Below are 21,208 nucleotides of genomic sequence, written 5' to 3'. Positions count from 1 at the left end.
AGTTTCTTATGTTTTATAAGGGCAAATTTAACGGTGAACGACTTATTTAAGAGTTGGGGTATTTATTTAAATTTAAAAATTTGTTTAAATTTTATTTGAATAAAAAATTAAAATTCATTAATCAAATATAATATAATTTTTAAATTTATTTAAATTTTGAATTAAATTTTAAATAAAAATTTTAAAATTCGAGTTCGGTCCAATTCAATTCAAATTCACGTGTATATATATATAAATTTTTTTATTTATATATATGTAAATTATATAAAAATTAATTTATATATATAATTAAAAATAAAAATTATGCATTATATATAATTTTAAATTTTAAATTATATATATGTGAATGAAATATAATTTCATTAAATTTAAGTCAAATCATATTTTTAAAATTTTTTGTTATATAAATTAAATTTAATGAATGCATTTGAAAAAATTTTTTAATTTTGATTAAACTTAAAAAAATTTTTAAATCTAAAATTTTAAATTAAATCAAATTTTAATAACTATATAAATTATTAATATCATTTATAATTCGATCCAAATCTAATCTAATATGAGGCATGAACATTTCTACGTAAAACTTTTGCTTGCCTGATACAGTGATGATAGCAACCGGTTAAGTTACATTAATTTGTACTAGTTAACTTTTACATTCTACCATTGGTTTTTTCCCAAAATTAATTAGTTAATTTAGGATTTATAATTCAAAATTGGAATTAATATTTTTTTCAAAACTACTACATCAGCCACAAGCAACTTTACATTGTCAACCACGAATTCTACATTTAATTTGGCACATTTGCAAAAACGACCCATGGCAAAAGGCCAAAAAATTCAATGCATCATAAAGTTAACAACGCGTGTATTTTACCTTCTCAACTTCCTCAAGAAAAATTTTTATTTGAGAAAATTCGATAAACTTTAATTTTAATTTAATTCAAATAAAATATTATTATCTAAGTTGAGCTTAAATAGAAATAAATAAAAAATAAAAATAAAAAAAGCTTAAAAAAGACTAAAATCCGCAATCCCTTTTCCCTTTTCTTCCCTGGCATCTATGCTAATGCTCCTATGCCTCAGCCGCACCTTCTGCTAAGACTGCAACATCGTTCGCCAGAGCAGTAGATCCACGGAGGTACAAACCCAACAGGTAAACCCCAAAACCCAACTCAAAGGAAGCTACTTTACACTCAAAGAACTCAACTTTTTTGTTCTAAGGTTATTTAGCGAAATTGGAAGAGAAGAAGGTAGGTTTTTCAAAGGACTAAACTTTAACATTCAAGGAAGCAGCTTTAGTTTCAGAAAAATGAACCCATTATCTCAATTTTTGTTGGCAATTCTCTTTTTTCATAGCTCAGAATACATTTTAGCCGTTGCCATCCATGGGATATCAAATGTCAGTCTCGAGTCACTTCTTATAAGTAAAGAATATGTTCTAGCCATGGTTTTTTCATTGGTTGAATACTTTTTCGAAGTCCTTCTTTTCCCTGGATTAAAAGAACATTTGTGGGTTAGTAATCTGGGGCTTGCAATGGTTTTTATTGGAGAAATTGTAAGAAAATTGGCTATTGTAACAGCAGGTCGATCTTTTACACATTTGATTAAGGTTTATCATGAGGATGATCATAAGTTGGTTACAAATGGAGTTTATAGATTTGTTCGTCATCCGAGTTACTGTGGTTTTCTGATTTGGTCAGTTGGAACTCAGATAATGCTGTGTAATCCCATATCGACTATTGGTTTTGCGGTTGTTGTTTGGAGGTTTTTTGCAAAGCGGATTCCTTATGAAGAGTATCTTTTGAGGAAGTTTTTTGGAGCAGATTATGAGGAGTATGCTCGCAGAGTTCCTTCTGGGATTCCATTTGTGAAGTGAAAATCCTTGGATTATGTTTATAGGGCTGACTTTGATTCAAATAAGCTTTTTTGGTGTGATTTGGGGGTTAGTACTCGGGGCTTGGAATTGGTTTAATGGTAGTAATTATTAGAAAATTGGCTATTCTGACCACAGTTAGTCTTTTACACATTTAATCAGATCTGGTTTACCATGAGGAGCATCATAAGTTCGTTACCAATTGTGCTTTGTGGATTGGTTCGTCATCTGGATCATTAAGGTTTTTTAGTGTGGTTCGTTGGTACTCAAATAATGCTATGTAATCCTGTTTCAATGTTTGTTTTGCTGTTGTGGTTTGGTGGTTCTTTGCAAAGTGGATCCCTTAGGGGGGGGGCTTTTCTTTGAGGTGGTTTGTCTGGGCAGATTATGAGGAGAACGCATGAAGTGAGGATTCTGATTGCGCTAAGCTTTTTAATTGAGGAAAAAGAAATTCTTTTCAACCCTAAAAGATTGGTGACTGGTAGGAGTAAGATGTTCTGCACTTCTATTGTTGCAGCCTTGTTCTTTTATCAAGTTATTAATCCCCGACATACTTGCAAAACAGGCAAGCAAATGTATTCAATCTTCTTTTGCGTTCATATCTTTATAACAGTAAATGTTTTTTGATGATGTTAATTTCATTCTGTTGGTTTGAATAATACAAACCTATTTGCTGTTATTGTTGCCAGATTATAATGTTAATTTTCTTATTTTGATCCTGTTGGTGCTTTAACATTGCTAAAATTAGAAATATTCCCCTTTATTTACTGATCTCAAATTGAAAAAAGATAGCCAGGCGAGTCTTCCTTCAAAATAGTTCTTCAGTGAATGCACATGCATAAGATTCATATGAGTATGCAGAGCAGCTGTGGCTAATGGGGGCTCTGAGACTTTACTATCTTGTTTGAAACTAAAATTTTATGGAACATATGAGATAGGAACAGGTTCTACTGCTTTAGTATAGGAGCAGCTGCTATTTGGAATTACAAAGGGGGGTTTTGTTGCGGCTAGCTATGCTGACTCTGATCTGTCCCTTTGTTTTGGATGCTGGTAGAGGAGACATGTTATGGTGCAGAATGATTCGCGGACATTATTGCTTGGTTTACTGCGATGAACTGTCCGGTATCAGTACTAAGTCATCGGATTGATACAGTATTCTGATTTCTGAATTGATTATTCTGTTTTATATCATCTAAATGTTCTTGAGCAATTTAACTAATGGGGGAAAAGGGTGTCCCAATTTCAAAATTTTAAGACTAAAAAGATGAAAAGAATAGTACTATTTTACTTAAATTGCCAACTTTTCTCTTATAAACTTTGAAACATGTTTCCATATATGTATGCAAGCGCTCCCGTAAGTTTATTCATTAATGCAATGCCAACGGTCACCTTCTTGCCCAAATGTATTCATTTTAATTTCTTTAAAAATCATTCTCCGCAGACATCAACGGTCACTTCTTCCACTTTAATGAGTTCAAAGACCAACTTTTAACCAACTTTAAAACCACCGCTTATTCCTTTTCAATACATAACAAAAGAACCATCCAATAAAACAAAGATCATAGACCAAATCCAACATGTCCTAGTAGCTAAATTCACCAAGTGTCCGGATGGGAGTCTACATAATTTGATCGGAAAGCGACGGTAGTCGCCGGAAGAAGTTGACCGGAACCGACGGCATGTCATCTCTGAATCTAGGGTGGCGGATGTAATAGAATCCTGACCCTAGCACAAACACCTTGAATGGTACCACATAAAATAGCAATGAAGCAAATAGGCAAAACAACACAAAAATGCCGGTGGCTCTTGGGTCCCTCCAATTAAACAAGGCCTCCAAACGCTCCCCTTGGGCTGCCACATCTCCTAACAGTGTTTGAGCCCGGCCCGCTAGTGCCCGTAGACGATCGTATCGTATACGTAAGGTATCCGGTGATCTCGTTGTTGGAAATCCATCAAATTCTTCATCAAGTTCATCAGGACCCACTGCATCCACGTAGGAGAGTCTTGGGTCCACGTTATGTGGGACCCTTGGGCGATAACGAAATCTCAACGCTAGGATCAAGAAGGCGTACATGAATACGGTGGGGAGCACTAGATGTGGACATAGCACGACTGCTGCAAGCAACACGTGAACCAAAATGGTTGTTGGAGGGTGTGTCCAAGTGCGAATCCCATCTAACCAACGTGCCAAAGTTGCCGCATGTGACAAACACCCCACAACTCTGAACCAATTTGCCTTGCTTCTCCTCATGCTCCACACGTGTGTATCACTATCCAACATGAACTGAACCACTTCTTGTCCCAAAGGTGGCTCTGACCTGGCTAGCCTAGCCGTCACTATGCGCATGGCCGTGTGGCGCAGAATGTCTTGCTGGGCTGGACCCAATGGGCGAATGTAGTGCATTCTTGGTAACATTGGGTTGCCATAAGCTTGGATTAAACTTAGCCATGATGAGCAAGAAAATCTAACGGCTATCTCAATTGCTCCCATCTTCTTGGCCCCATTTGGTAACAATACGGTGAGGGCGTATGAATTCAGGTACACCCTATTTGTATCAAGTGTCGATAGCCGAACACGTATTTTACCAACACGTATATCTTTACCCGATTTTCCTGTTTCATCATGCCTATACCTTCCATTGTCAAATACACCGATAGTAAGGACCGTACATGGATCATATACGTCCCACGTGTATTGCTCATTCCAGCGTGGATTAAATCGATCAAGAATCGTACGCGTACGAACCCACTTAGGTCCATACTTGACTACCACATAAGCATCTGTCGTCCCACGTGTACCGTCCTTGGTCTTGACAGGCAACAAATTACTGGCCCCACGGATCCCAACCTCGAGCAACCCGATCGGAGCCTTAGCTAGCTGCTTAGCCGCGGCTCGAACATCGCTAGTAACGTGAGCAGCTTCATCAAGCACGTGATACCCACCTTCTAGACATACTTTCATATGTATTCTCCCTGCATAAGGCTTGTTTTCACCACCAACCAAATTAAACCATCTTGATTTTAGCTCCATTTTATCATCTGTCCTTCTCTCAATGCTTGGCACATGAATTCTAGCCTGTCCCACTGACTGCCCATTACTCACATCTTCAACCGTGACCACCAAAAATGGCTCAAATGGCTCAGCCGCCACAAAAACCAAATCCTCATTCCAAGCTGACCCAACTTGAGTCCTACTGGTTTTAAAAACTTGAGCCCCAAGCTGAGCCTTAACATAAAGTTCAGGACTCCGAACCTTTGCTTCAGATCCCGAACCAAGCTGCAAATCTTGGGTTTGGATAACCGTTAGTCTCAAATACCAAAGCTTTGGAGACAAGTAAACCTTAGCTCGGGTTTCGGGTATTAACCCACCCGAATCCGATTGCCAAGCTTCCTGGAAAGCTTCGTCGGCCTGAGTCCCGAACCAAACAGCAACCATCACATCATTTCCGGGGGACTCCTCGGATTCAAGACTGTACCATTGAGGAGCTAAAGGACTATCCGGAGGAACCCTTTTCGGCACTTCTTGCAAATCAAACGGCACCGTTCCCAAACAATTCTCCACCAAAGAAGAAGCCCCTTCTTTTCCTTCTTCTTTTTTCTCTTCTTCAGTCCAAACTGAAACTTCTAAGGAACTTGAATTCAATCCATCTTTGTCGAAGGCGAAAACCTGGTCCCAATCTTTATCAATTTGGCTTTTGGTTTTGATACTGTGAGTACCAATGACTAGCTTGGCATGAAGGGGACAGGCCGGTTCTTTGTTGGCTCGTTTTGCTTTAACAACTCTGACGTATAAGAATGGCATACGGTCTACAAGATCGTATGCGATACGGGTATGGTCACCGGAAAGTGATCGGAGTTCTAGCTCGTTGATGACGATGCTTTTTCCTGTTTCAGCCTTGTCTTTTGCTACCGTTGTTGCTGGCTCTTCCTTATGTGTTAGTGGCGGGTTCTCCACCTCTGCCGGCGGTGGATTTGTCCCTGGAGTGGCAGCCGCGGCTGAGTCTTGAGGATTACTACTCTCTACCGGCGGTGGATTTGGTTTCTCTTCTTCTTTGGGTGCTTCTTCTTTAGGCTTTTCCTCTTCTTCTTTCTTATCCTCCTCTGGCTTTGGATTCTCTGGTGGCTTCTCCTCTACCGTCTCTGCTTTCTGCTCCGCCGCAGCCTCGGCCGGTGTTGGAGGCGCTTCTTCATCTACATAAAAAACTTTAACTCCAATCTCACCTCTAATCTGGGAAAAAACACTCCTTTTCTCCAACGGGTAATAAATAAGACTCTCAGCTCCAGCCTTCACAAAAACACTGCCAGCCAACTTCACTTTACCCAAAAAAGTGCTTCTTTTCCCAGTTTTCTTATCATTGTACAAATTGATCTCCAATATCTCCGCAGCCATTGACTCTATATCATGAACCAGAAATTCCAGCTTCTCATTCCAGACAGGATTTAGATCTCTGAACTTTGTCTTGGTTCTTCTTCTTTGACCATCAAAATCAACTAAAGCATAAGCACTGGCTGTTCCTTGCCCATCTTTTGGCATCAGGTTTTTGGCGTTGCAGATTTCAACTATCAGCTTTCTACTGGAATTCTCTGCCATTTTTCTGTGAAACAATTGAACTATACAAAGAAATTTCGATCTGGGTTTGGAGAGATTGTGCAAATAAAGCAATAGAAAGCGAGTTTTTCAACAGAAAGAGACGTTGAGTTTTTTTCTTTTTTTTTTTTTTTGTTATGTGAGTAAAAGTGGAGGAAATGGGGGCCAGGTGGGGGTTTAAAAAGGAGAAGACTTTGAAAGAGAGTGGAGCGTGGACATGTCAGCAATGACATGTAGGACAACATTACACGTGGCTTGATCTTGGAGTGCATAATTGGCTTGGATGTATTATAGAGACAGGATCAGGCATAAGCCAGCTTGTCTGGTGCTGAGACTACTGGTAATTTGTACTGAGGCTTGAGTTTGTAAATATTTACCAAAATGCAATGTTCATTTTTTGTGTGAATTTGATTGACAGAAGGATCAAGGAAGGAATTATGAAAGAGTCATAATAAATGTATGGGAATAGGGAACAAATCAAAGTTTTTCCACAAGGAACTCCTTTCGCTTTTGGATCTTTTTCAGTTTTACTCTTTGCCTGAGTTTGTGTCGTACAAAGTCACAATTTTTGTGGGGCTTGCTCCAGATTTTCTTTCTTGCGTGAAAACATTTATAAGCATCAAGTTTTTTTGAAAATAGAAAAAAAAAAAAGAAACAAAAAACTGTGAACATCAACTTATCTATGACTTTTGCATGCACAAATTAACCAAAGTAGGCGGTGAAATTAATGCATGATTATTAAGCTTTATGAAAAAGGAAAGGGATAAAAAATGAAGTTGACACTACATAATTATCATGTTTAATCATAGATTTACATTGTAAAGTCTAGTATAATTAGTTTGATGAAGAGGTTAAATTTTGTATGCAGAAACCAAGATTTTTACATCTGAAAACAAGAATATACAAATCAAGATTCTCATAAATTTCAGTTGATTTGGCTTGTAGCTAAGATAAGCTATATCTTTGATCTGTTTCTCTTATCTATAATGGAAAAAGGCATATACACAAACACAAGTGGGCATGCATCTGCTACACTGCAGAAATGAACGTTGCTCTGTTCCCGCGCTTTTCCTTGGATTCGATCTGTCATCAGTCACTTGGGATTAAAAATAAAAGATGGAAAGAGGCTCCTGATTTCAACGATTTATGATACCCACTCAGTGGAAAATTTTAATGCATCCCACGTACGGTAACTGACTCAAATGTTTGAGTAATTTGATGATGAAGTTTCATGGTGGATGCCTGGACATATGGCTGCTTGAATTGTTGAAGGATGTCGTTATCTACAGAAGACTTTCCTTCTGGTAAATATCCCATTTTTTACAGATATTATTGATTGTGCATTTGAGGTTAATGCCAGAACAATTACAGAAGTTGTCGATAAGAATCAAATCTAAAATCACACCAACTAATAAACTTACCGATTGAGTGAATCGATCGTTAATTAGAACCTTCTTTTATACAGCGAGAAGATGAGTTCAATGAAGAATTAAAGATGTAATGAGGTGAGGAATTTACCAGATTGAATTTTACCCTCGCAACTGGTTTTGATATACATGACAGAAATGATTAATTATTATAACATGTCCATCAAACATATCTATATATATATATATATATATATATCATCATGGATTTTTTTTGGTTGAAAACAAAAAGTTTAAGAACAGGAGAGGTTACTCCATCTTCAACCTCAGGCCTAGCCGATATAATCATGGAATAGAACTATAGGAGCCTTATCTTTTTATAGATTTTGGAAAAAGGAATCAGGATAGTGGACCACATGATCTGAATCTAAAGCTCAACTTGGAGCCAGTGGTCGGTGGATGCCTTTATCAACGGGCAAGGACCTCGTGCCATTCCTGACAATTGAGATTTGAGACCCCATGATTTAAAAGCAACACAAAGGAACTGGGAAGTCATGGCTCGTATTTCTGGCAAAGCAACAAAATTCATGATTCTCTTATTCCAGAAACTCCAAAATTTCCAAGAAGCATAACAGGAGCGTCTCCCCTCAAAAAGATGAAAAATTTTTAAGTCATTAAATTCTTTTTATAGTTGTCAGTTATAAGCAATTAAAATATGAATTTCTTTTGCCAAAGTTGGTGGTCATTTATTATAATATAATTAATTAATTATAATTTAATATAATATGATACCTATAAAAAAAAATTATGTACTGCTGACACGGTTGATCTTTATATAATTTTTTATTGTAATTGATTAGTTATTGTATTGTAAAAAAAAAAAAATTATAGACGATATGGATCCGGTCAACTACATGATTTAACCGCAGCACTCCTTGCCCGCCCATGAGCCAATTGGTTTTCTCCACGTCACTGATAATGTTAGTCAATGATAATTCCTCCTCCATGTCAAACGGTAGAAAATCAAGTGTTTGAATTTTCACCGCCCCAAAATTTTGAAAAATATTTAAACTTCCCTAGTTCAATTTTGATTTTTCAAAATTACCCTCCCACTAAACCCTTACTTCTCTCTTAACCGTTACCCACACTTTACTCTCCCCTCACTTCAGTCTTCAACCTCTAATTTTTTTTTTCTTCTAATTATTATTATTAAATTCTCTTTTAATTTAAATTGTTCTTCATTATCCATTGTTAACTTGATTTCATATTAAAATTTGAAATTTCCAACAATTTATAGTTTTTCTTTTTGGTTGCTGAGAAAAGGAAGGACAGGAAAAAAAAGTTTACGCTTGTTATTTCTTTATTTTTTAAATTCATAGTTTTAGGAGAATGGTTTACAGTAATAATTATTCCAGAAACGTTACTGGAGAACGCGTCGACGACGGTCCTTTGTAATTGACCTTGTTTCTTGCTCTTAAACAATTTTAATTTTTCTGGATAAATTTTCAATTTCTTTATTCATTATTTTTTATTGATTTAATTTTGCAGGTGTTGTACTTTTTGCGGGAAGGTGTTGGAAGAATACAATTTTGCGTCTGATCCTCCATTTGTTAAGGATTCAGCTGGCCTGGTAATGATTCTTTCTTTATATATATACTGTATACATATATATATGTGTGTGTGTGTGTATATATATATATATATATATATATATATATATACACATATGTATATAATTTTGGGAATTATGTAATGTTATGAATAAATATCCAAGAATTTCTCCAGGTTGCTAAATTCATTAAAAGTTTCAATTTTTTATGCTAAAATTTAGTGGAATAGCTGCGATTTAAGTTTAAGCTAGTTGAGCATCTATCATTGAGATAGAAAGTTACTTCTTGCTTAGTTAATTATAGTTTCGTAAGTATGAGTATGGCTGGCTGAATATGTAATTAAAAACAAGAAGAAATTGGCATGTTAGTCTCATTGTTGGATGTGTTTTAATAGACTACATGTGAAGTGTATTGAATCGAGGGCATTTTATTTCCCTTGGTTTTGTTTGTTGTTCTTTGTTTTCATGTTTTGGCTCACATTTTTATTGGTTTCTGTTTCTAATTTCACTTTGTTTTCAAAGCAAACTGTCTGGAAATTTTGCAATGTCTGTTCAAGATATTTCAGATGCCCATAGGAGGACAATGGATAAAGGTATGTTTTGTTAAGTTGCATGAATGTTATGCAAGAAAATATATGTTTCCTACTTTAGATAAAGGATTATTGATACATTTCCTTAACCTTTTATTTTCTATTCCTATGTGCTCTAATTTCAGAACTTGTTGACATCTATTATTGCACTTCCATTGGCTCAAATTTTACTTTTGAATATCTAATTGCAATTTTGTTTTCTTGTTTATAATATGTTGGCATTAAAGTGCTTATTGCATCGTGACTTATAAACGTCTTGTTTCTGGTTTTAATTTTGTTTGTTGATGCAGCTTTTGATGATATGAAATGTATGAAGGATGCACTAAAGTATTGATGATTATAGCGATGACGTTGTTCTGCCTAAGTTTCATTCTTTTTACATTTTTCCTCTCAAAATTTTGAACTATTTTAATCTGCATTGTGAAGATTGCCCTTGAATGAAATTTCACTAGGGGGCGCAGATCAGAGCTAGTTCAGGCTGCATGTCTTTATCTTGCATGTCAGTGAGGAATTTCTGCTTTCTTAAACTTGTAATGTCATTACATGGAAACACTGTTACCTGAACTTGAACATGTTTTGTTGTCTAAACTTAAAACGTGATGATTCAGCTGTTTGTGTGTCAGTTTATAACATACACATGTAGGTCTGCACTGAACTACTGATGTACATGCCTACAAACTTGCAAATAATTATGAGCATAGTTCTATGCCTTGGTATGCCTACAATATGCTTTTTTTTGTCTAACAATTATTGTCTTTGGATTATGGTACTTATCTTTTTAGGACATATTGCTTCATGAATTCTGCCTGTATTTTGACTTGTTTTTCTCTCTTTTTATTTGGTTTGGTTGTATTAACAGGAGGTGCAACTAAAGCAAGCTGCTGAAGCCAAAAATACATGTCCTGCTCAGACCACCGAAGAAGCGACCTGGTGAATGCTGGCTATAAAGGTATCAGATAGTTTTTTTTGGTCTAGGGGATACTGCATGGCTGAATAAAGAAACATAGTTCTGAGATTTTTGGTTACCAAAAAACTGCATTTCCTTGGAAATGGGAACCATGTAGTGTTGTAATAATCCATCTACTGGAATCTTGTTATCTGAAGTAAAGTAATTTTGGGGTGATGAAAGTAAAATTGTAAAACTGATAATGGTCTCTCTCAAGATGGTTGTAAACTTTGCCAATTATTGTGTAATTTTGAAATAATAGGCAGTCATAAGAGAAGCTAAATACTACCAAATTGTCATTTGTTTTGTTTTTTTCTTTGGCCAGAAAACATCATCATTTGTTAATAGATTACTTTCTTGACATTTATAAATCATATGCATTCAAAATTCTTAGGATACTGGGAATTTGTTTATTGAAAAAATGTTAAAAGTTGGCTTTTCATTCTATCTCATTACCTAATTGAAATAGAAACGTCAAACTGAGGTCAATCTGATCTTCCTGTTCCAGACTATCTCTTTTAAATGAGATTTACAAGTTAGTAGATGAATTTGCTATGCCCCAATAACCAGCTCTGGAGTCAAAACAAAATGACCCTGAACATGGAGTGCTGATTTTCCTAGGATCCATTTGACAGGCCTAGAGTTTGCGCATTATGACTATAAGTAAAAGTAAAGGTGCATCTTGAATCCACATATGTTGTCATAGGCATGCACGTGTGCAGGTTCTATAGTTAATACATGTGTCTATGCATGTAGTACATGTTACTTGTAAAACTACAAAATTAATAGATACTTAATATGGATTCTATTACCCGTATTGCTTAATCTTTTTCCCCTCCACTGGTGGATAAAAAATTTGGCTTCTGTGCAGAGACTAAGCTCAAACATCAACTATGATGCATTGGAGAAACTCTTTGATGGACCAGTATGTTTATCTCTAATTTGCTCTTAATGTTTCAAACGAATTGTTATACAAACATACACACAAATACTTCAACGCAAATACTTCCAAATTTGGGTGTTATGACACTGCCTACTTCTTATGTTTGCTTTAATCAGTACAACCCACAAACCCCCTATGTATCTTCCTTTTGTCTTATGTTAATGATCTCCTGCTATCATGATTCTGGATCTCAAATGTCTGAGGCTTCGCTGTATCTCTTAATATCAGTTTTATGTCTCAAGAATAACTGCTCAGATTGAAAAATGTTACATTTAAGGAGAATCAATAGTTGCCCTCAAGTATTTACTCATTTTGGCACACAATATCATGGTTATAATATGCATATAGGAGACAAGATTAATCTTCCAATCCTACAAGAACGTTTTTATTTTCTCCAATTTTGTGAATGTGTTTAGTTTGGCGTCCAAAGTAGAATAAACCTGTTTACTGTATTCGAAACAGCCTCAAAATTGTCTTCAAAATTTTGGTTAATTGGTGATGCTACCTCAACAGTAGTTGCAATGTCCTATGGTGCCTTGGCTATAAGATATGTACCATTTTTAACCTTTACAAACATGTGTTTCTATTTCTTTACCAGAGAGAAAAAATTAAACCTCTGAAAAACCCTGGTCTTTCATATGGAGTGATCAAAGTAACCGAAATTCTTGGAAACATCTTACATATGTTGCTGCTTGGCTGGCTTTTTGTTTTCCGAAACAAACTTCATGAAGTTGTCTTAGCTTGAACTTGTTCTATTGTTAGTACGTTCTTAACTTTTATTTATTTATTGACGTAATTACGGTTTGGTTTCTTTGCTATCATGACAGGTGGTCCAGAGAAACGCAAGAAAAAAAAAAAGAATCACATTCTGATGAAAAGAAAAAGAAGGTTTCTAAAATTGGCAAAGAACGTAATTTAGCAGACGAATACAACATGACGTAGGGGATGCAGGAAAATTTGACAATAACCTGGGCTTAGAGAACGAAGCTTATGATTAGAGCGAGCATAAGTCGGTTTTAATTGATCAGTATGAATTGAATTTGGTTTAATCGATTCAATTAATTCATTTTGATAAATTGTTTATTAAATAAACCGGTTTAATCCACAACTCATACGAAAATTTGAGTTTGACAATAAAACAAAGAATTTGAGCAAGTGTTTTATTTCCTCCCAACATGTGACCAAAAAAGAAAATTAAAAAAAAAGAAAGGTAAGTTAGAACTTGGCAGACAAGTACACTAAGATGACAAAGCATAACTGTAGTTGCATTTATCAGGACACCACTAAGCCTGAAAAACACATGTCAGAACAGCATGGATTTTCCTATATTTATTTTCTACTCCATTAGAATATTCAGGATAATTATAAAAAAGAAGACAAAAATGATAAAAAACCAGCAAAGGGTAAAAGGATGTGATCCACCATTTTCTTATTGATTCCAATCTGCTTGTTGACAAGGGATTGATGTTGATGAATGATTTTTCAATAGTGTACTAAACTAGCATGCATGCCCACCTGTGTCTGCAATTCAGTTTTCTAGTTGATGATAATCATGGAAAATATCAGATTAATAAATTAATGTAAATTGTTAGATCTTTTTACTGATATTTCCACTTCATCTAATAGCAAATGGATTAATGGTAAATGACATCAAGTTTGTTTGCCAATCATTGTGCGGTTGTGTAATCTGTTAGTAGAATATTAATTGTTTAATTTTAGTAATCAAAATTTAATCCTTGATAGTCTTGAGCAAGAAAAAAATCAAGTTTATACAAAGCTGAGAAATTAACAAAGAACCACTAAATTAGAGTCCATGATATTCACAAAATTTTACCAATTAAGTTTATCTCTCCGTAGTCCAAACTTGTTGGCTTATTGTTGCAGAGTCAGAAAACAGTTATAAACTCTGTTAATTGCATCACTATCTGTACATTTCTTTCAAATCCAAAACCATCATATAATTTCAGGATTGTAGCAAAGACAAGCCTTTTCGAGTCTGTTAATTGCATCACTGCCTCTGCATTTCAAAATTTTGAAGCATCCAATCAGCTTCGCATGGCCAGATACCAGTCCCATTTATCAATAATATAACATAATAGAAGCACAATTAACATTCTGGAGAAGGCTGAGAGCCTAATGCTTGATCCACTTTCATGTTGAATCCAAAAAGCAAATTTCCCCCATAATTAACACGAGTCTATGCTTGAAAATTACTCTTAAAATCCATATTGCAGGCTCAGGTGCAAGATCAGAATAAAATATAGATGCTCACCAAATCTTTCTGTTTAGATTGAAGTCTCAGAATTTCCATTAACTAGATGTATTCTGAATTGGGCATATAATTGAACCCATTAGCCTTTTTTTATGCACATTATTTTGAATCATGGGCAGCAGCTAGCCACGGGAGTAACCAACCTGCATGTTGGTATCAGTTAGGTTGTAGCAATAATTGTGGAATGTTTCAAATGAACTAAAATGTTGAATAATTAATTTTCTATTAGTTTGCAATAATGTCCGTTAATAAAGGGAGACATTTCTTTAGAAAGGAAGCCATCATTTGAGAATGGGGCTACAGGTACTGACTATTGGATGCCACCTCTAAAGATAACTGTATGAAATTTAAGCTCCCGATTTAGGGAGACACATGTTAAACTTTGGGGATATATGTTACAGTATTTTCCACAAAGCAATAATGTCACAGTGCTATATTTTGTGTCTGACAGAAACACTACCTCACCATATGGAAGCAGCTTTTATGTCTGATAATTGTATGAAGAATAATATAAACATCGGAATATGCACTTGTGAGTTTATAATAAAACAGATATATGCCACCCTGCTACCATTATCTTAAAGTGTAGGAGATTTTGGCAGTCTTCTAGTCCTATATGATCTTTTCAAGTGGATACATCAGGCAAGGCTGCAACTTCTTGTCTATTGAAGGTTCACTATAAATGACACCTGGAACCTTAATTAGAAACTACTATGGGCACTAAACTCTACAAAATCTTAAGTACCCCACAGTATCAAAAACCAGTAGAGGCTCCCACACAATTTCAAAAGAGGAAAAATTAATCTTGCATGGAGAACAGATAAGAATAGCACAAAGGAAATTTGTTTAGTACATAACAATGAACAAGGATAAGATATCAGAGATTTCAGGATGATGACACTTGATATTTTTGTAGCTCAGGCCAGAAATTGCAGCATATTGTTTTTTAAAATGGCAGCTGCAACACATGTGGCATGATGGCAACCAGAGGCAAAGGTGTATTTTAAATCTGATATCATTTCTTATTTTGAGAATCAGATATCTTATTTGCACGCACACTACTTAAAAGTTTAAATTGAATAAACTCGTCTCTTATTTTGAAGATCTATATCATATTAAAGGATTGGAATAATGAGTAATTGTATTTTAAATCAATACCAAAACATAGCTAAATTACCCTCCTTTCTGTTGGCCTGAAAATTTGAGTGACATATCTCCTAATTAAAATTGCAGTAGGGTCAAAAAATTCTGTTATCTGGTGCTTTCAGTTTTGCAATATATGGTTCATTTCCAAACTGTTATGAAATTAGCATCATTTAAGTTTCTTTCTTCTAGGATAATCTTTTATTGTAGTTCCTCCTAACCTTGAATATATGTCATATGCTACTAAAATGGAATTTCATCTTGGGCTAGCTTGGAAGCCAATTACAATAATACTGAATTACTTGATTTGAAGTTCAATGTTTTTTGAAACTAATGATTGGATTTTAAACTGATTGATTTTCTGTTGATGTGGAATGCAGCTCAAAACCAAGCTTCAGATTTTGTTTTCTTAGTAGTATTGTAACGAGCGTTTTTCTGCCAAGGTTTGAAAGGATTGAATTTGGAGGAAAAAGAAAGGTACAAATCTACATATTTTGTTTCCCTTTTCCTATTTCTCTCTTACCAAACGAAGGAAATGATGAAAAGAAAGTGATTTTTCCTTCCGCTTGTTTTTCTTCTTTCCTTTTTCTCTCCTACCAAACACAATGTCAGAAATATTTCAGGCTTGAAAAATGCACCCCTCCAAATGGACAACTAGAACAAATGAAAAGCATTGAATTTGGATTGTATTCTTCCGCTCCTCAACCCCTTCCATTAACTCATAAATTCAACTTTACCTCGTTTTAAATTTTCAATTCACCTCGACATGCTATAGATCATTCTCGAATTCCAAATAGAAAGAACAGAGGATGCAAAGATGCATTATTTGAAGAACTTTAGATTATTTGGTCAAATTAAATCATGTATAGAGAGAAAGGCCATTTTCTGACCTCAAAAAAACATTAGAACTGTCATGTCGCTAGTGGTTATGAAGCAATATCATATTCAAAATGACTTTCTCAAATTGACCTTTCTTTTATCCGGTATGATCAAAATTTGAATTTTTAACACAACCATGCTTTTTGAAGGGTATCAATCATCATCAACAAGTATATCTAGTGCTCTTACTTCATAATACTGAAAATAATATCCACTTTCTTTGTTTTGGTGGGCTCAAAACATTCCATTACCATTGTTCTTTTGTTACCAGAATTTTCCATTTTTAATGGTTGGATTTCATCAAATTCACTCGTCAACAGTTGTAATTGTCCATGAAAATGCCTACACATTTTCTTAGAAAATCATTGCTTTTCATGAAAAAAGATTGTGGACCGAATTTGGTCATTAAAAATATCAGTTACCATATTCTGATTTATAGATATCTTTTAAATTCTTTTAATCATTCCACTACAAATTACTATATCCATAATTTGGGTTTATGAATATGAGTGAAATGAAAGTAGTCATAATAGTATATTGAACTTTGTTCATTATGACGCATGTACAAACAATGTAATGTTATAGTAATGACTCACATAGGGTAAGATTGGTACTAAAAGGTTAATTTGAGATTAGATATGTAAGTGTAAACTTGTATAAATGTTCAATGTATATTCTCTAAACGACGATTGTCAAGTCGCTTTCAATCAAACGAGGAACAAAATTTCATCTTAAAATCGTTCACACCTTAAAATTACATGGTTTTAACAAATGGTATACTCTATCTCTGATAAAAGAAAAAGCAATTCAAACCCAAAATGAGATCAAATCAATCGAGCTGCTTTGAATAGGTGATAGGAATATAGATAATTTTGCTTTATATATGCTGCATGAGCAATCAGTATATATCAAAGGCAAAAAAAAAAAAAAAAGTCAATAAAAAAGATGGTAAGATCATCTTCAACAATTATGCACAGCTTTCTCGTAACAATTTGTTTGAGAAATGATTTTTGTCCAATGATAAGCATTTCCCTTTTCAATACATTGATAATATATATTGTCCCATCAAATATTGGATAAGAAATGAAATTTTCAATCATGCTTGCTGTCAGGCCGACTACTTAAATGATTCATAACTATTAATGTATTTTCCTTTCGAATTGAGTGTATTTTACTATTGAACTTACCATGAAACCCTACATATGCAAACATCTGTCTTTTCCTTTTTTCTTCTTGTAATAATCATGTTTTCTTTCTTCCCCAAGCTAGTTGATGAGATTGGCATGAACTTTTGATGCATGTAAATTTGACTGCCGACGATTCGCCATGAAGCTTCTTCTTATTAACTTAATTTTTTGATATCCTTTTGCTATTTTTTTTTGTCCTCAATGACGCAGTCAAGAATTGAGATTTAAAGGGTTTTTTTTTTTTTTTTTTTCAGAAGAAGCTTTTCTTGAGTGGGAGAAAATCTGGTTTTTCTTTTTTAATAATTAAAACGTGTCATTTGTTATCATTTGGAATGGTGTGGTAATTTTTTGCCACGGTGTATGACATGTGAGTTTCCATGTGGCTATATAATCTCTGGATTGTGAAGCCAAATGAAACCATCAATCACGAGTGCACACATGATCAATTTCTATTAAATTCCGGTCAAATTGATTGCAAAAGCCAAAATGACTCATTTTGCATAATTGGAGGGCCAAATATATATTTATACCTTGTTGTTTTGTACTAAAAACAACATAGTTCATTAATTGAAATTGATTCCTTAATGGATATCAATTTTCCTGTTCTTTCTTCTTCTTCTAGCTCTTGTTTCAACTTACAAATTACATATCCATTATCAAAGCAACTTGCAAAAGCTCCAAATGACCAAGGGACTTTTAAAAAATTAGCTAAAAAATTGTCAATGTGTGAAGGGAGATTGTTAAAAATAAAGCAATGTATAAATCCCATGTCTTCCCAAAGTTAATAATAATGGTAATGATGGTAATTAAATCGAAATATCGAATCTCACTCGACCAATGGCTATTTGATTACAATACAAGGTCAATATTTTACTACTAGCTACTTAGCCCACAAAACATTGCATATCTAATCTCGAGCTACTAACCAAATATATAAGTCAAATTAACAAGTTTTTCAAGTGAATTCTTCTCTTTTACAACTTTTTTTTTTCTTTTGAAGTGATATTTTCCAAGTCAAAAAGCACTTCCTATTTCATTCTCACTTTTTTGACAAATTGTTCTTACTTTCAGCATATTTTTATGCAAATAATGAATAAAAGACAGCTTCCACTCGTCTTTTTATTACTTGGATCCGTACTCCATATGAACATGAAGAGTAGGTAAAAACGGCGACTTCATATATAGGAGTTGAATTGACTGCCTCTTAATTTGTTGCTTTTGTTCTCTCACCCACATGATTGAAAAAGCTGAATGGAAATATATCTATATATATATATATATATATATAGCTGAATGGAATAGATTTCTTTTGTTTGTGTGCCCGAAGCCTTTCACATACTGTCTCAATTAAGACAGGTTTGATTACTCTCCACTTTAGTATAGAATAACATGAGGTAAAATAAAGGTGAAAACTACCTAGTTATCCGGTCCGGTTTCTTTTGTCTGTTGTCATTATTTCATCAATATTACACTCTAGGTATATATAAATGCATAGTCAAATCTTTGCATTTGTAAGACCAAAACTATAGGTTTTAACTCCTCCTAAATAGAACCATTAATGCACTTTATATTTGTCTCAGTATTGATTTTCCAATAGATTCTAGAGAAAAAAAAATCACATAAAATCCAAAAAAAGAAAGAAACTAGAATGAATTTATACCTCAAATGCTAGCTATCATAATAATTGACAGACTAAGTTTTTATATTTTTTTTTACGTCTCAACTTAGGGATAAAAGAATAGTTATATATATATTAAAATTTAAATATCAAATCTTCCTGATATCATTTTTAAAGATGATCCGTATAAATTAAGTTGAACAGCTTTTATTTTCTTATTTAGAAAATGATTCTCTTGATAAACTGGTTATATGTTTTGACCATTCTTTAACTAGGATAACAATTGTTAGGCCAAACTTACATATTACCAACTAGTTATTTGCTTCGACCCTTCTTTCATAACTTTGAAAGAAAAAACCATAAATAAACCTTAATAAAATTGTTGACAAATTAATTCATTGACTAACATGACTTACACAAGGGGACACCCCATTTCCATAAGTAATATAAATTATTAAATTATGTGGTTTTGGCTAATAATTCATGTCCTTGGCTTAAAAGAAGATAAGTTTTATGTGATTTCTGTATAGCTCGAAAGGAGGCATGAAATGATGTATCCCCTCTATTATGTAAGTTAACTTTATTAAAATGGGGCCAACTTCAGCCACCCCTTGGATGAGAAAACAAACTAAGAGACAAATGTGCTTGTCACATAAATCTATTACATGACAAATCATAATGTCATTTTTCTTCCCACCGCCCAAGCTCAATCTTTGGAAGGTCTTGCATCAAATTATAGACTTCTTTAGATTCCATGTATTCCTTTTTCATCATTTTCTCTCTTTCTTAACATTTAATTATATAAGCCAAATAGTTCCTACCATAAATCATTATCATAATACTAATATATTAGATTAATTAATTTGTACTTTTGTATTCCATAATAATGTGAGTAGACATATTAATGAATCGAATCAAGTTAGATTAGATTTGTTTAATTTTAGGAATCAAATATATTTCAGATCAGATCGAATTTGGATATATAATTGAATAACATGTTCTAGAGATTATATTTAAATTATATATAATTAAGAGAGGGAATTACAAGTTTTTTCATTAAAAAAAGGAAGTGAATCTAATTTTTTAGCATGAAATACATGCATTTTTTATTGAATAAAAAAAATCAGATATCATTTTTTTTATTTTCTTTAGATGATAAAATTAGAAAAGGCATAACTGCAATAAAAATCCAGGCAACCAAATGATCATATTATTTTTTATATATTTAGAGAAGTGACTACTGACCTCCAATATATTCTCAGTCTCACCTACCAATAATACTAGTTCTGAATTTTGCTTGAATATCAACTTAATTAAATTTTTAAGAGTACTTCATATTTTATATATATATATATATATATGATAAATTATCAATTATGTTTGAAGATACATGAAGAATCGAATTGGTAAAATGTCAATTTTCACAAAATTTGGAGTTAGTGTTAAAAGTCTTTAATTAGCAGCATTTTTGCACTTATTAAATTTATATAGCGTAGCGAGTAAACCATGTTTATTAGTTAATTATCCCTTAGTTTATTTGCATGCATGTTTTGACTTCTTTATTGTTTAGTAGGGAATATTGGAAAAATTGTAATTTTTGTTGTTTTGTAGCTCAGCTAATTTGGATTAACATTTTTTTTTTTTATATTTTCTCTCTATCAAATGAGCCTTTAATTCAACTATCAACTAGAGAAATTATCACATCTATTGTCAGTAAAATTTTTAATTCCAAAAATGAGGTTAACAAGATAATACATATTCAAGGTATATTAAATTTTTTTTTAAAAGTAATTAAAAAAAATGAGATAAGTGTCAGTCTTTTAATTCACTTCTGAAATTAAAAAATTTCATCAACAATATATCAAAAACCAACTAAAAAAATGTAAATATATGAAAATAGATTATTCCCTTTGTACAAAAAAAAAAAAAAGATTACCCAAATTTTTTTCATAAAAAAATATTTGTAAGCTATAACAAAAAACCAAATTAAATTTAAAATTAGTTAAACCTGACAGAGAATATAAAGAAGGTGAATAATGATCAAGATTGACTTGTAAATAACATTGACACTAGAAAACCGTACCATGAAGGACACGGAGAAGACCAAAAAAATAATGGAGGGGTCACAAATTTTGGCCTAAAAATCCTCAATTAATCCTTCTACTTTTTTTTCCCTTTTGTTTTTCCTCTAAG

At 33.5% G+C, this 21,208-nt stretch overlaps 2 protein-coding genes and 1 long non-coding RNA gene across 4 annotated transcripts; 2 read left to right on the top strand and 1 right to left on the bottom strand.

Moving 5' to 3' along the window:
* The first annotated feature begins 995 nt into the window (after positions 1-995).
* On the top strand, positions 996-2,593 carry LOC111276999 (protein-S-isoprenylcysteine O-methyltransferase A-like). The gene has a single exon (XM_022863072.2). It carries the CDS (start codon positions 1,310-1,312, stop codon positions 1,874-1,876), a length of 567 nt encoding a protein of 188 aa, XP_022718807.2. The 5' UTR covers positions 996-1,309; the 3' UTR covers positions 1,877-2,593.
* A 544-nt stretch (positions 2,594-3,137) lies between these two features.
* On the bottom strand, positions 3,138-6,895 carry LOC111276998 (C2 calcium/lipid-binding plant phosphoribosyltransferase family protein). The gene has a single exon (XM_089763849.1). It carries the CDS (start codon positions 6,462-6,464, stop codon positions 3,492-3,494), a length of 2,973 nt encoding a protein of 990 aa, XP_089619975.1. The 5' UTR covers positions 6,465-6,895; the 3' UTR covers positions 3,138-3,491.
* Positions 6,896-8,992: 2,097 nt separating this feature from the next.
* On the top strand, positions 8,993-13,083 carry LOC149518146 (uncharacterized). Of its 2 annotated transcripts, XR_016343819.1 has the most exons (6): positions 8,993-9,279; positions 9,377-9,458; positions 9,960-10,030; positions 10,887-10,976; positions 11,845-11,898; positions 12,744-13,083. It is a non-coding gene; the product is annotated as an uncharacterized LOC149518146 (long non-coding RNA). The 2 variants fall into 2 exon arrangements; XR_016343820.1 differs by lacking the exon at positions 12,744-13,083 and having other exon boundaries at positions 8,995-9,279; positions 11,845-12,726.
* Positions 13,084-21,208: the final 8,125 nt, after the last annotated feature.

Source organism: Durio zibethinus, chromosome 7 (assembly GCF_047325235.1).
Source record: "Durio zibethinus cultivar Kanyao isolate XHJ-2024 chromosome 7, ASM4732523v1, whole genome shotgun sequence".
Classification (NCBI taxonomy): domain Eukaryota; kingdom Viridiplantae; phylum Streptophyta; class Magnoliopsida; order Malvales; family Malvaceae; genus Durio; species Durio zibethinus.
The sequence above is the reverse complement of the archived record's forward strand: the minus strand, read 5'-3'. Positions and strand labels throughout refer to the sequence as shown.